This window comes from Staurois parvus, unplaced genomic scaffold (assembly GCF_062004578.1).
Source record: "Staurois parvus isolate SC_StPar_1 unplaced genomic scaffold, SC_StPar_1.0 ptg000832l, whole genome shotgun sequence".
NCBI classification, from domain to species: domain Eukaryota; kingdom Metazoa; phylum Chordata; class Amphibia; order Anura; family Ranidae; genus Staurois; species Staurois parvus.
In genome coordinates, this window is record NW_028318628.1 from 4,891,856 (window position 1) to 4,905,754 (window position 13,899).

At 41.4% G+C, this 13,899-nt stretch overlaps 1 protein-coding gene across 2 annotated transcripts; it reads left to right on the forward strand.

Moving 5' to 3' along the window:
- Nucleotides 1-1,128: 1,128 nt before the first annotated feature.
- Nucleotides 1,129-13,109, forward strand: SCO2 (synthesis of cytochrome C oxidase 2). 2 transcript variants are annotated; one of them, XM_089655331.1, is made up of 2 exons: nt 1,129-1,245; nt 9,605-13,109. In XM_089655331.1, the coding sequence occupies exon 2, from the start codon at nt 9,606-9,608 to the stop codon at nt 10,425-10,427; it is 822 nt and encodes a 273-aa protein (XP_089511457.1). In that variant the 5' UTR covers nt 1,129-1,245; nt 9,605; the 3' UTR covers nt 10,428-13,109. The 2 variants fall into 2 exon arrangements, with proteins under 2 accessions (XP_089511457.1, XP_089511458.1); XM_089655332.1 differs by lacking the exon at nt 1,129-1,245 and adding an exon at nt 3,762-3,858.
- The last annotated feature ends 790 nt before the right edge of the window (nt 13,110-13,899 follow it).

The window sequence follows — 13,899 nt, forward strand, 5'->3', positions numbered from 1 at the left end:
TTATCAACTTTTAGATATATCCCATAGTTTGTAAACTCTATAACCTTCCTACCAACACTGATTTGGGTTATTTTCACCAAAGAAATGTAACGGAATACATCTTGGCCTAAATTTGTGTAGAAATATTTATTTGCAAAATTGTATAACAGAAACAAAGAAAAACACAATTTTTAAAAAATTTTCAGTCTTTTTTAATCTATAGCACAAAAAATAAAAAACACAGTGGTGATTAAATAGGTGAATAAATGGTTAGCACTTCTGCCTGACAGTACTTGAGTCGTTGGTTCGAATCCCAACCATGGCACCACCTGCCTGGAGTTTGTATGTTCTCCCTGTGCGGGTTTCCTTTGGGTACTCTGGTTTCCTCGCACACTCCAAAGACATGCTGGTAGGTTAATTGGATCCTTTCTAAATTGTCCCTAGTATATGTATGAATGTGAGTTAGGGACCTTAGATTGTACGCCCCTTGAGGGTTAGGGACTGATGTGAACGTACAATATATGTAAAGCACTGCGTAAATTGATGGCGCTATAGAAGTACCTGATAATAAGTAAATATCACCAAAAGAAATTCTATTTGTGTGAAAAATATGATAAAAATGTCATAGGGGTACAGTGTTGCATGACTGCGCAATTGTTATTCGAATTATGAGAGCGCTGCAAGGTGAACATTTAAAAGTGCCTGGTAGGCAAGTGGTTAACATGATTGCCAAATGGCAACTTTGTAGAACTGCTTAACATGACTGAGGCTGCATAACCTCCTTCCGATCCCCCTCTCCATAAAGCATGGCGCGTGCGCAGAAGACTGGGGGAGGGGTTTCCAGAATTTTCACGGAATGCAGAGTTTCTACTACACCGGGAAGACGTTTCTGCGCCCGCTAATAGAGCTATAAAATCTCCATCTGCAAACACCGTACACTCCTTCCTTGTCAGACCCGACCAATCACCTACAAGGGCGACAGCCAACAGACACAAGAACTAGTAGGAGGTGACGTCACCGGCCAAGCCTCCACTGCCACATGTTCCCAAGAGGCCGAAACCTGCCCACGCCAGTCTCAAAGCGGAAGCCATTTTTATGTATACATTCCTATGCCAGGATGACACGGTGAACTTCAAGAAAATGGCGGCATGCCGCAGATGTAACCACACTTTGTTAGGACACTTTCCTTTGTATTTCCTTGTTACATAACCTCGATCCTCCGCCTTTTAACCTTCGCAGGAAGATACTGAAGAGTGGAGGGATCAGGTTTGTACATGGGTGGGGACACGTGGGTGTCATGTCTGTGGGGTATACAGCACAGTCCTGGTTTCATACAATGGAAATGGAAGGCAGGAAAGTGACTGCTCATATAGGTGCTTTATACATTGGAATACATTGCTTTTTTTTTAAGGGATATTATTTGTTAAAGTTGTCCTTTGTAGTGGGGCTGTGCTCGTACTGTAAGGGTTAATTGCAGCTGTCTAGGGAAGAGGAGAAAGCCTTGGGCTCCATTATCTCTTGTGTGACTTCAAAATTGTGCGATTCTCATTGCGACTTTAACCACTTTTACCTCCTTCCTGCCCAGGCCAATTTTCAGCTCTCAGCGCTGTCGCACTTTGAATGACAATTGCACGGTCATGCAACACTGTACCCAAACTAAGTTTTTATCATTTTCTTCACACAATTAGAGCTTTCTTGTGGTGGTATTTAATCATCACTGGGGTTCTTATTTTTTGCTAAATTAACAAAAAAATTCTGCAAAGTTTGAAAAACTTGTTTTTCTTTGTTTCTGTTATAAACGTTTGCAAGTAAATAATTGTTCTTCATAAATTTAGGCCAAGATGTATTCTACATTTCTTTGGTGAAAATAACCCAAATTAGTATTTATGATTTAGTGTGTAGGAAAGTTATAGAGTTCACAAACTATGGGATATATCTAAAAATTGATCAATCCTGAAGTACTGACAGCCAATCTAATTTCTTGAAGTCTAAGAATGTCAGAACAGTACAGATATTCCCCAAATGACCCCTTTTTGCAAAGCAGATAGTCCGACATATTTCATAAGAGGCATGGCGAGTTTTTTGAAGTTGTAATTTTTTTGTCATCATTTTTCAGTAAATTAAGAAATTAAAAAAATTTATTTTCACAATTTTTTTTTTTTTTACATACTGTCATCAGTGCAGTACAGCATCAGCATCAGCATATAACTGGTGTGGCGGTGATCAGGGACACTGACTGGTGACAGTATGGAAAAAAAAAAAAAAAGATTATTTATTTATTTTTTTTTATTACATTTTTTTTCTCTTAAGATTTTTTTCTTCCATATTTCACTATGACCAAAGTGGTACAATGTTACCATAGTAACATTGTACTACTTTGGGGAAGTGATCAGTATTTATTTATTTTTTTTACACAACTTGATTGCTTATAGCAAATTATGTCTTTGCTAGAAGCAAGCATTTAATTAAATTAAATTTATCAATTCAGGATTTTTTTCATTGTGATTAACTGTTGTTGGCCCAGCCTGTGCATGTGATTGCTGTGACCATTCACAGCTAGACACAGTTGTATACAATGGATAACATTAAAGGAAGCCATCCATTGTATACAACTGTCATGTGACCTGCTGTGATTGCTCACAGCAGGTCACATGGTACTGGCAACGGGGCCAGTACACAGATCTGTCATCGGCCGTGTCCGAGATACACGGCCGGTGACAGATCTTGCCACTAGCGCGGTCCTGCGGGCACGCACTAAGCGCGATCCAGGAAGGAGGTCATATGACACCCTCCTGAAGGGATGACAGTGTTTGCCCGCCCATCGTTTGACCATAGGCCAGGCGGCAAGTGGTTAATGTGATTTTGGCACAACTTTGATGCAACTTGCGACTTTGGCTTTGACCAGTGATAATTGTTTCAAATGTGCAAAGTCGCATGTACAGCATTCAGCTGTGACTTTGGAGGGTTTACATTGAAGTCTATGGTCCTCAAGTCACATGAAAGTAAGAGCAAAGTAGTGCAGGAACTACTTTGAAGTTGCTGCGACTTGAAGTTGCACGGATATGAATGGTACCCATTGGGAAACGGGGGGGGGGGGGGGTGACTTGTCATGCGACTTTGGGCCCCAAAGTCGCATAAGTTAGAATGGAACCTTATACGCCATGAACCCTTGCACTGTGGACACAGCTCCGGTGCAAGGGAAAAGCTTTTTTTCCCCCCAGAGTTCAGCTTTAAAGTGGTTGTAAAGGATGAAGGTTTTTAGCCTTTACAGCGATCCAGTGATGTGAATGACAGCTTTGGCTGTCCCATGTCTCTGCCTCCTCATTAGCTGAGAAAGCAAGAGGGAGCCATTGGCTTCCGCTACTGTCAATCAGTCAGTTAACCAATGAGAATAGAGAGGGAGCAGGGCCAATCCACAGCTCTGTGTGTGAATGGACACTTGGAGCAGCGGCTTGAGAACATACCTGCTTGGGTGCCTCCATATCAAGCTGCTTGCTGTGGGGGCACCTGACAGGAGGAGCCAGCAACGCCAGGAAGGAACCCAAGAAGAGGAGGATCCAGGCTGCTCTGTGCAAAACCACTGCACACAGTAGGTAAGTATGGACATGTTTTGTTATTTTCCAAAAAAAAAAAAAACTTTTAGAATCCCTTTAATCTTAGGATTCAAAGTGGTTGTAAACCTCGGACATGAAATATGAACAAAGCATATCTCTCTATAGTGTGTACTTGCTTCAATTAGGAGCACTAAGTGTCATTTCTCTCTGCTGCTTCCTTCCTATGCTATCAGCATGAATCACTTCTGACAAGTTTTCCTGACATCAAGAGAAAAATGGTGACGGGAGGACACAGCCTGTGATTGACAGACTCAGCTCTGTTCCTGTAAGCCAGCCTTTCATAACCTTTTCAACATAGAGGAACCCAGGAAATAACTTTCTGGTCTCAGGAACCCCTTCTAGAAATTATAGTACCTACAACTCTTGATACATCAGTGTGATGGTCCGTGAGAAGAATGGTCCGTACATTTGTGGACATTGGGAAGAATTGCCCCCTCATAGATAATTAAAAAGATCAATGGTGTCTGTGGGAACTTATCTGAGAGGCAGAAATTGCTCGAGGAACACTCGGGTTCCATGGAATCCTGGTTGATAAACACTGCTGTAAGCTGTGTGTTTGGCACAGCTGATCACAGTAAAGGGCCAATCATAGCGGCCCCTTACCACGTGACCAGCTGTGTCCAGTGACACAGCTAATTACAATGTAAACACAGTTGTCAGTTATCGTCTGCACTTTCCTTACACTGTCACACCATGAAGAGAGGAAAGCCAGTAACTGCCACCTGTGAAAGAGGACATCAGTGCCGCTGCCTGTGGCCTTCAGTACTGCCAGTCATTGCCATCTATCAGTGACCGTCAGTGCTGCCTATTGGTACCCATCGGTGTTGCATACCAGTGCAGCCTCATCAGCACACATCAGTGAAGGAGAAAAATTACCTATTTGCAATGTTTTATAACCGAAACTAAGAAAAAAAAAATATTTATTACAAAATTGTTGGTCTTTTTTAAATTTGTTTAGCAAAATATAAAAACCCCAGTGATGATTAACCTCTTCCCAACCACGCTATAGCCGAAAGACAGCTACAGCGTGGTTGTCTAGTCCTGGGAGGACGTCCTCCCAGAACACACCTTCTTCACGCCCCCAGCGACACTCATTCGGCGCTACCAGTGATCGCTGTGTCCTACGAATACATCTGATCACGTGATGTGGTAAAAGGCCAATCACAGCGGCCTTTTACCACGTGATCAGCTGTGTCCAATGACACAGCAGATCACCGGGTAAATACAGTTGCCGGTTATCGGCTGCACTTTCCTCATGCTGTCACAGCTTGAGGAAAGTACTGCTGATAACTGGCAATTATCAGAGAAGAGATCGGCACTGCCTCTACTATGAGGATTCTCAAGATTTATAGAGTTATGACCACAGAAATTCGGGGTGCCGTGATGTGGCTCTGTGGCTTACGTATGTATTTGCAAATGTGTGTTAACTAAACCCCTGTTTTTAAACGCATGTTGTTCGACAGGTTAATTTGGTTTTTGATAGTTGGCTAACTGGCTGGCAGATTGAGCTGGCTTTCTTATCCCCCTTTTTGATAAATGATACCTATCCATGTTTCTTGCTGATAAAAGCCATTTTTAGACTAGGGTTGCTGACCAATGTTGTTGGTTAGCTGGCTGGCAAGTTGAACAGGGTAGCCCTATTTAAATGCGATGCCCGTCCGTGTTCACTGCTGAAAAAGCCAGTTATAGACCTGGGTCGGTGACCAGTATTTTGAAGGTTTTTTTAATTACCTTTAGCCCTGCTGTAGGCAAGCAGCGGGCTCAACTGTCAGGTGGAAGCATTTGGGTGGCAGCGCTTCAGCCCTATTGCTTCCACACAGTGCCAGCCGCTGCCCTCCTGCCCGCTATATGTCCTGGGTTCCGCTTGCCCATCTGTGGGCCCAGGACCAGTCAGTGGGTGCCATCGGCATGCGGTTATAGAGGAGGGAGGAGAGCGGACATGTCCACTCCCCTTCCCTACTTGTCCTGACCCGAAAGTGATGTGACATCACTTCTGGGTCCCCACTGACAGATTCTGGGCCGTCGAGGCAGAATGTAATGCAGTGCGATGTGCACTGCATTACACTCAGAGGAGCACAGGGGATACATGCAGGGTCTTTTAGACCCTGGATGTCTCAAAAAAGAGGACCTGTCACCAAAAAATCATCACATAGGGAACTTTTTGTCCCCTATGTGATTTAAAAAAAAAAAGTGAAGTAAAAAAATTTTGTTTTTATTTAAAAAAAAATTGTAAGTTACACCTAAGCATATAACCCCCCTCCCCAGATTTTTCAAGGTCCCCCACCCCCACATATGTACGTACGCACGCACGCACGTAAAAGCCATGCGCTGGGGCGCCTACACATGAAAACAACGATTGCAATACGCATGTTACATAACACCGCTCACACCAGAATGAGAGCAATAATTCTAGCACCAGACCTCCTCCATACACTATACTGATGACCTATAAGAGGCTTTAAAAGTGTAACCTATAGAAAGTATAGGGGACTGAAGTTTGTTGCCGTTTTATAAGTGCATGCAAATTTAGGGTTTGACATGTTGGATATCTGTTTATTCGATGCAACCTCATCTTTTATATTTTACAAAAAAATTGGATAGTTTATTGCTTTTTGTGCCCTAAAATTAACTTGAGTGTATTTTTTACTAAATCTTTGTGTTTCCTAGACCTTTATGATAATATCGTGTGACATAAAAAATTGGAACTACTGCTATTTTATTCTCTAGGGTCTCTGATTTCAGAAAATATATAGTGTTTTGGAGTTTTGTGTAATCTTCAGGCCTGAAATGATTTTTTTAAACGTGCAAAAATGGCTCTGGCAGCGAAAGGGATAAATGATAAGCTGGACACTCCCCTTTCCTGACGAGCACCCAATCGGTGCTCATCACACTGCAAGGCCTCTCCCCTCCCTGCCAGTCCCTGGTTGCGGTGCTGGAGACAGGCAGGGAAGGGAGGAGGAGATAAACAGTGCAATGTTAAAAATATTAAACGTTTAAGTCGCCATAAAGCCCCTTTTCTTTTTAAAAGCCCCAGACATTCCGTAAAGCACCTCTGCTTTAAATACGGTTTTGGTTTAAAAAAAAAAAAATATCAGGACAAGTAGATTGTCATGAGGGACAAGTAGATTGGGACACCAATTTAGTCCCTGGACAAATTTTTAAAAAATTTCCACACCCCTGAGTATGTCTCTTACCAGCTTTGCACACCTAGAGAGGGACATTTTTGCCTATTCATCTTTGCAAAATATCTCAAGTTCTGTCAGATTGGATGGAGAGCGTCTGTGAACAGCAATTTTCAAGTCTTGCCACAGATTCTCAATTGGATTTAGGTCTGGACTTTGACTGGGCCATTCTAACACATACATATGATCTAAACCATTCCATTGTAGCTCTGGCTGTATGTTTAAAGTCATTGTCCTGCTGGAAGGTGAACCTCCGCCCCAGTCTCAAGTCTTTTGCAGACTCTGACAGGTTTTATTCTAAGATTGCCCTGTATTTGGCTCTATACATCTTCCCATCAACTCTGACCAGCTTCCCTGTCCGTGCTGAAGAAAAGCATCCCCACAACATGATGCCACCACATTTCACGGTGGGGATGGTGTCTTCAGGGTGATGTGCAGTGTTAGTTTTCCGTCACACATAACGTTTTGCTTTTAGGCCAAAAAGTTCAATTTTGGTCTCATCTGACCAGAACACCTTCTTCCACATTTGCTGTGTCCCCCACATGGCTTCTTGCAAACTGAAAATGGGACTTCTTATGGCTTTCTTTCAACAATGGCTTTCTTCTTGCCACTCTTCCGTAAAGGCCAGATTTGTGGAGTTAATGATTAAAAGTTATCCTAAGGACAGACTCTCCCACCTGAGCTGTGGATCTTTGCAGTTCCTCCACAGTTACCATGGGCCTCTTGGCTGCATCTCTGATTAATGCTCTCCTTGCCCGGCCTGTCAGTTTAGGTAGGTTTGCAGTTGTACTATTCTCTTTCCATTTTCAGATGATGGATTGAACAATGCTCCATGAGATGTTCAAAGTATGGGATATTTTTTTTATAACCTAACCCTGCTTTAACCTTCTCCACAACTTTATCCCTGTCCTGTCTGGTGTGTTCCATTGCCTTCATGATGCTGTTTGTTCACTAATGCTCTCTAACAAACCTCTGAGGGCTTCACAGAACAGCTGTATTTATACTGAGATTAAAATACACACAGATGGACTCTATTTACTAATTAGGTGACTTCTTAAGGCAATTGCCTCCACTAGATTTTAGTTGGGGGTATCAGAGGAAAGGGACTGAATACAAATGTACACCACACTTTTCAGATATTTATTTTTTAAAAATTTTGAAAACCATTTATCATTTTCCTTCTTCACAATTATGTGCCACTTTGTGTTGGTCTATCACATAAAATCCCAATAAAATACATTTATGTTTTTGGTTTTAACATGACAAAATGTGGAAAATTTCAAGGGGTATGAATACTTTTTCATGGCACTGTATATGTTTGGACATCTGTGAAATGACCAGAGCTGAGATTGGGAGGCTGCATTGAGGTTTACAGTCCAGATTTATGTGAGCGCAGAGCGTTTAACTTATAGCAGGATTATTTCAGAGAAGCAGAGATGTGAAGATAAAGGGAGGGTGAATGAATGAGGTGAAATGAGCTGAAGTGAAAGTAACTTCTCTGAAACAAACACCAGGAAGGAGAATGAGTCATTGCAGTAAAAGATCCACAATGACAGCTCATTTAGTTATACGCAAAGGTTTCCTTTAAAGTCTATGTCTATCTATAAAACGAAACAAAAAAACAGCACGAGCCATTACGTACCTCTGGAGAGATTTACTTGCCTTCAGAGAGATTTATCCCTTGTGCTGCTGTGTCTGCCTTTTGCAACCCCCCCCCCCCCCCCCCAGTATAATTTTCTGGTGTAACTAGGGATTAGAAGAAATAGGGAAATAGGGGGCTGTGACAGGCTCTCATCAAGAGTGTTCTACTATGCCCACCCTTTTTACCCTGCTCCTCCACTCATAAGGGCCATTACTACAGCTTCTATGAATGAAACACAATCTAAGTATGGAGGGGGTAGACCTATCAGTCATCTGCTAGTCCTCTATTCATAGATTGTGTTTTATTGGAGGAGGAAGATTTCTGTGAAAGGAGGACACAGCAACTCAAGAGACACATCTCAACGAAGGTATGTAATATGCCTTGTGCTGATTTTTTTTATTTTAGGCGAACATAGGCTGGGTATAGATGGTCAGTTATTACACACAAAAAAATATGGATTCCCTCATCCACACAAGTGAGATAGATGGAGGAATCTCCCCACCTCACCAGGACATTGTTTTCTGACAGTGGGACTCCTCACCATCAGAATACACTGAGCAGCTGCAGCCACTGATCAATGAACGTTTTTCTAGCTTGACCTGTTTGAACAGGGATGGCCACACAAATTTGGCCAGTCCCTGCTTAACTGGACGAATTTTTATCCATCTGTACCCAGCCTTAGATTTTAAGCAAGACAAGGAAGCTCAAGAAGCAGAATTTTAATTAGAAAAACAGTACTCAGTGGAGTTAACCCCAGTGAGTGTAACCAAGTGACAGAAAAAAGGCCCAGCCCTTGTTAACAGGCTTTTGTTCATGTCTTCCCCCATACAAGTCAAAGGGAAATGCAACACCAGCTTGAAGTGGGTCTGAAAGATTAACTGCATACCTAATGTCAATGAATTATAAAGCATCTCAGATATGTCTCAAACTGATCTCAAAAGCATGCATTTGCCCATCAACACAAACCCTAATATGGAGGAAGTCAGGAGGATCGGGTAAGTAAATCTTTTCGATGTCCTCTAGACCTAAAGAGCTGTTAACCCTTGCAGTGCAGGCTCTAATTCTTAGTATTTATAAATCCGCAGATCCATCTGGTAACACACCTCTTTGTGCTTCTATTTCTGAGAGTTGATTCAAAACAGTAGCATATTTGAGATTTGCTAATTATTTCAGTTTTGCTTTTTTAGGATGCTAAGCCACATTCAACATTTCTGCAGATGGCCACCATGCCACTTCGTAAAGCAAAGAAGACCAAGCTTGGTCACGTTTTTTCATGAGGGACAATATACAAAACGTGATGCCCCTGCAAGATCATTATTTACATCTCCTTGTTTACAGAAACCTCAGCAATCAGGATCTACAAAGGCTCCTCTTACCTTCCGCACAAGGTTGCTTGTCAGTATTGCGATTGGTGGAGCTGCAGTGGGAGCATGGCGCTATTTGCTGTGGGAAAAAGAAGAGAACAAGAAGCTGGATCGAATGAGGCAACTTCAAAACATAGCTGTTGGACAAGGAGACTTCAATCTTTTGGACCACAATGGGAAACCATGCTCCAAAAAAGACTTACGAGGGAGCTGGGTATTGATGTACTTTGGTTTCACCCATTGTCCTGATATTTGCCCAGAGGAACTGCAGAAACTGTGCTCTGTTGTGTCTCTGCTTGAAAAAGAGCCCACAGTGCCCCCGGTTTTGCCAGTTTTCATTACTGTTGATCCAGAACGTGATAATGTGGAAGCGGTAGCAAAGTATGTTAGTGAATTTCACCCACGACTCAAAGGAATGACTGGAACCCCAGATCAAGTGAAAGCGGCAGCACAGGCATATCGCGTTTACTACAACGCTGGACCTGCTGATGAGGATAATGACTACATTGTTGATCACACAGTTATTATATATTTGCTAAACCCAGATGGATTGTTTACAGACTATTATAACCGTACTAAAAATGACCACGAAATAGCAGAGAATGTGAAAAAACACATGAAGACTTACAAGTCAATATTCAGCTGACACAAAATGTTAATCCTAGAGTTAATGTACCTGTATATATGACATATTGTGCTTCCAGTTGTGTACAAATAAACAGAAGCACAAGAGAGAAAAACAGTGGCTGCCATTACTGATCTTATTAGAAATGCTAGCTGCCTGAATTTTAGGATCAGCAGCCTGAACAGTATTGCTAGTCAAGTCAGAATGTGACTGCTAGGCACTTAGCATTTTCATAAAGTGGTTAGCAATAGCATGCCTCTTATTTCTCTCAGTAGGTGCTTCCTTTAAAGCAGAGGTCTCCAAACTGTGGCCCGGGGGCCAGATGCAGCCCTTTACTTGCCTCTATCCGGCCCTTGGGATACTATTGTTCCAACTGACACCAACTATAAGGCACCATTCCTCCCACTTTCACCATTAATGGGCCACTCTTCTTCCCACTGATACCATCGATGGGGCACTATTTTTCCTGCTAAGACCAATGATGAGGCACTATTGATAGGGCAATATGCTTGCAGTTGATACCAACCATGGATCACTATTCCTCCTACTAAAGCCAACACCATGGCAGTATTGCTCCTTTTAAAACCAAAGGGGGAGCAGTGTTTACTCCCACTGATGCTGGGACATTTTCTACTAACACTGGCCACAGTTCGGCCCCCCTAAACCCTTAAGAACAGTCAGCTGGCCCTTTGTTTAAAAAGTTTGGAGACCCTTGCTTTGACCAATTCAATACCGGGCAATTTTACACCTTCCAGCCCAGGCCAGTTTTCAGCGCTCTCACACTTTGAATGACAATTGCGCAGTCATACAACATTGTACCCAAACTAAAATTTTATCATTTTCTTCACACAACTAGAGCTTTCTTTTGGTGGTATTTAATCACCGCTGCGGTTTTTATTTTTTGCTAAATTAACAAAAAAAGACCAAATATTTTGAAAAAAAAAAAGTTTTTCTTTGTTTCTGTTATAAAAGTTTGCAAATAAATAATTGTTCTTCATAAATTTAGGCCGAGATGTATTCTGCTACATGTCTTTGGTGAAAATAACCCAAATTAGGATGTATTATTTAGTTTGTAGGAAAGTTATAGAGTTCAAACTATGGTATAGATCTGAATATTGATCAATCCTGAAGTACTGACAGCCAATCTAATTTCTTGAGGTCCATAATGTCAGAATAGTACAGATATCCCCCAAATGACCCCTTTTTGCAAAGTAGACAGTCCGACGTACTTCATAAGTGGCATGGCGAGTTTTTTGAAGTTGTATTTTTTTTTTTGTCATAATTTTTCGGAAAATGAAAAAATTAAAAAAATTACTTTCACTATTTTTTTTTTTTTTTAACATATTGTCACCAGTGCAGTACAGTGTCATCATATAACTGGCATGGCGGTGATCAGGGACACTGACTGGTGACAGTATGCAAAAAAAATATATATTTTTTTATTATATTTTATTAAATTTTTTTTTCTTTTTTTTTTTAAGATTTTTTTTCGTATTTCACTATGACCAAAGTAGTACAATGTTACCATAGTAACATTGTACTACTTTGGGGAAGTGATCAGTATTTTTATTTTTTGTACACAATTTGCTTATAGCAAAGAATTACTTTGCTATAAGCAAGCATTTACCTGAATGACATCGATTCATTCAGGGTTTTTTTTTTTTTTTTTTGTGCTTAGCTGTGATTTGGCCACAGCTAATCACATGACATGTGCATGTGATTAACTGTGACCATTCACACTAGTATACAATGGATGGCATGAATGAAGCCATCCATTGTATACAACTGTCATGTGACCTGCTGATTGGTCACAGCAGGTCACATGGTACCGGCAACGGGACCGATACTCAGATCTGTCATTGGCCGTGTCCGAGGTACACGGCCGGTGACAGATTGCGCCGCTTTGCAGGAGCGCAATCTGTGCATGTGCGGGAGGACAGCATAGGGCATCCACCCGGAACGCTGATGACATTTGCCGCCCGCCTTTTGGCCATAGGGCGGGCGGCAAATGGTTAAAGCATACCTTTTACTCATCCTAAAGTTGCTAAATGATGCTTCTCCCTAGATATTAGGCAACGTAAGCTACTAATGTGCTACTTTTTGCTAAGCAGAGGGACACAGTTGAAGCTGCAAAATACACCATTAACATACATATATTGGAGTTGTTTTACCTGCCAAGCAATTTCTAATTCTGTCCATCTGTTCCTAAGATTTACATTCCAGGTAATATAGCCCGGCTGTTGCCCCTTATTTTCTGCTGCAGTTAAGCAACAAAATGAAGGTCACCTCCCTACACCCAGCCTGTGATTGGACAGTGAATGAACAGCAGCAGACTAGTTTGATCATCTATCCACTTTCTCCCGTTATCAGTATATATGACTCCTGATTGGTTCAAATTGGTTTCCCCTCCCTTTTTTTTCCTAGTTAGTGCTGCAGTACAAAAGGCTGATGCCTGATCAAATTCAGGTATTTGCATCAGTTGTATTTAAAAATACATTTGAAGACTTTTTAATACATATATAACTTAATTTACTGGACTTTTTATTGAATTGTCTGGCTGGAGTTCAGTTTTAACGTAAGGTACCACACGGAAGCTAATGTTACCTGATGTCCAGGAGGCAGTTTTCTTTAGTGATATTAGAGAGATGACAAGTTTGTTCTTTAGAAAAAAAATCAGCTACCATTAAATTAAATCCTGTGAAACATTGCTTGCATTGATTTATATCAGTTATACATAAAATGTGTATTTGAATAGTCATTAGTTTTGTACACTTGGTTAATTGTATTTATTTTTTTTCTCCACATTGGGCTGATGTGTTTTTGGCTCATTTAACAATTAAGAATCACATTTTCCACATTGCGGAAAAGTCTGATCTTACTGTAATCTAATTTTGAGTCTTTGCATTTTGTTATACAGAAAATGTGTCGATGCCAATTTACAGAAAAGAAAGCCTTTCACAAAGGTGGAAAATGTTAAACTAACGGAGCAGATTTTCGGAAAAACTGTCAGATTTTCAATGCTGTGTCTTCATTGAAGACTTCGGTGCCCTTAATCCACCATTTTTGAATGTCCAGCGCATGCGCAGACAAAACCGAGCTCTTGGACCTCCTCAACTCTGTTGTTCGAGATGCTGAAGGTCAGGCAGAGGCCTTCAGCACAATTGTGAAACATCATCCTTGGTTAGGCGAGAAAGGAGGAAGTGCTGCCTTGCAGCAAAAAAAATAGGAAGTAAAGTTTAAAAATATACCATTATGGGAGAGGGAGGGAGCTGAAGGGAAGAACACTCTTGCGTATGGGGTGAAGGTCCACTTTAATCACTTGCCCTCTTGAGGATTTAACCCCCCCCTTCCTGACCAGGCCATTTTTTGCATTATGGTGCTGTTACTTTAACTGAAAATTGTGTGGTCATGCAACACTGCACCCAAATGAAATTAACATCCTTTTTTTCCCACGCATTGAGCTTTCTTTCAGTGGTATTTGATCGCCTGTTTG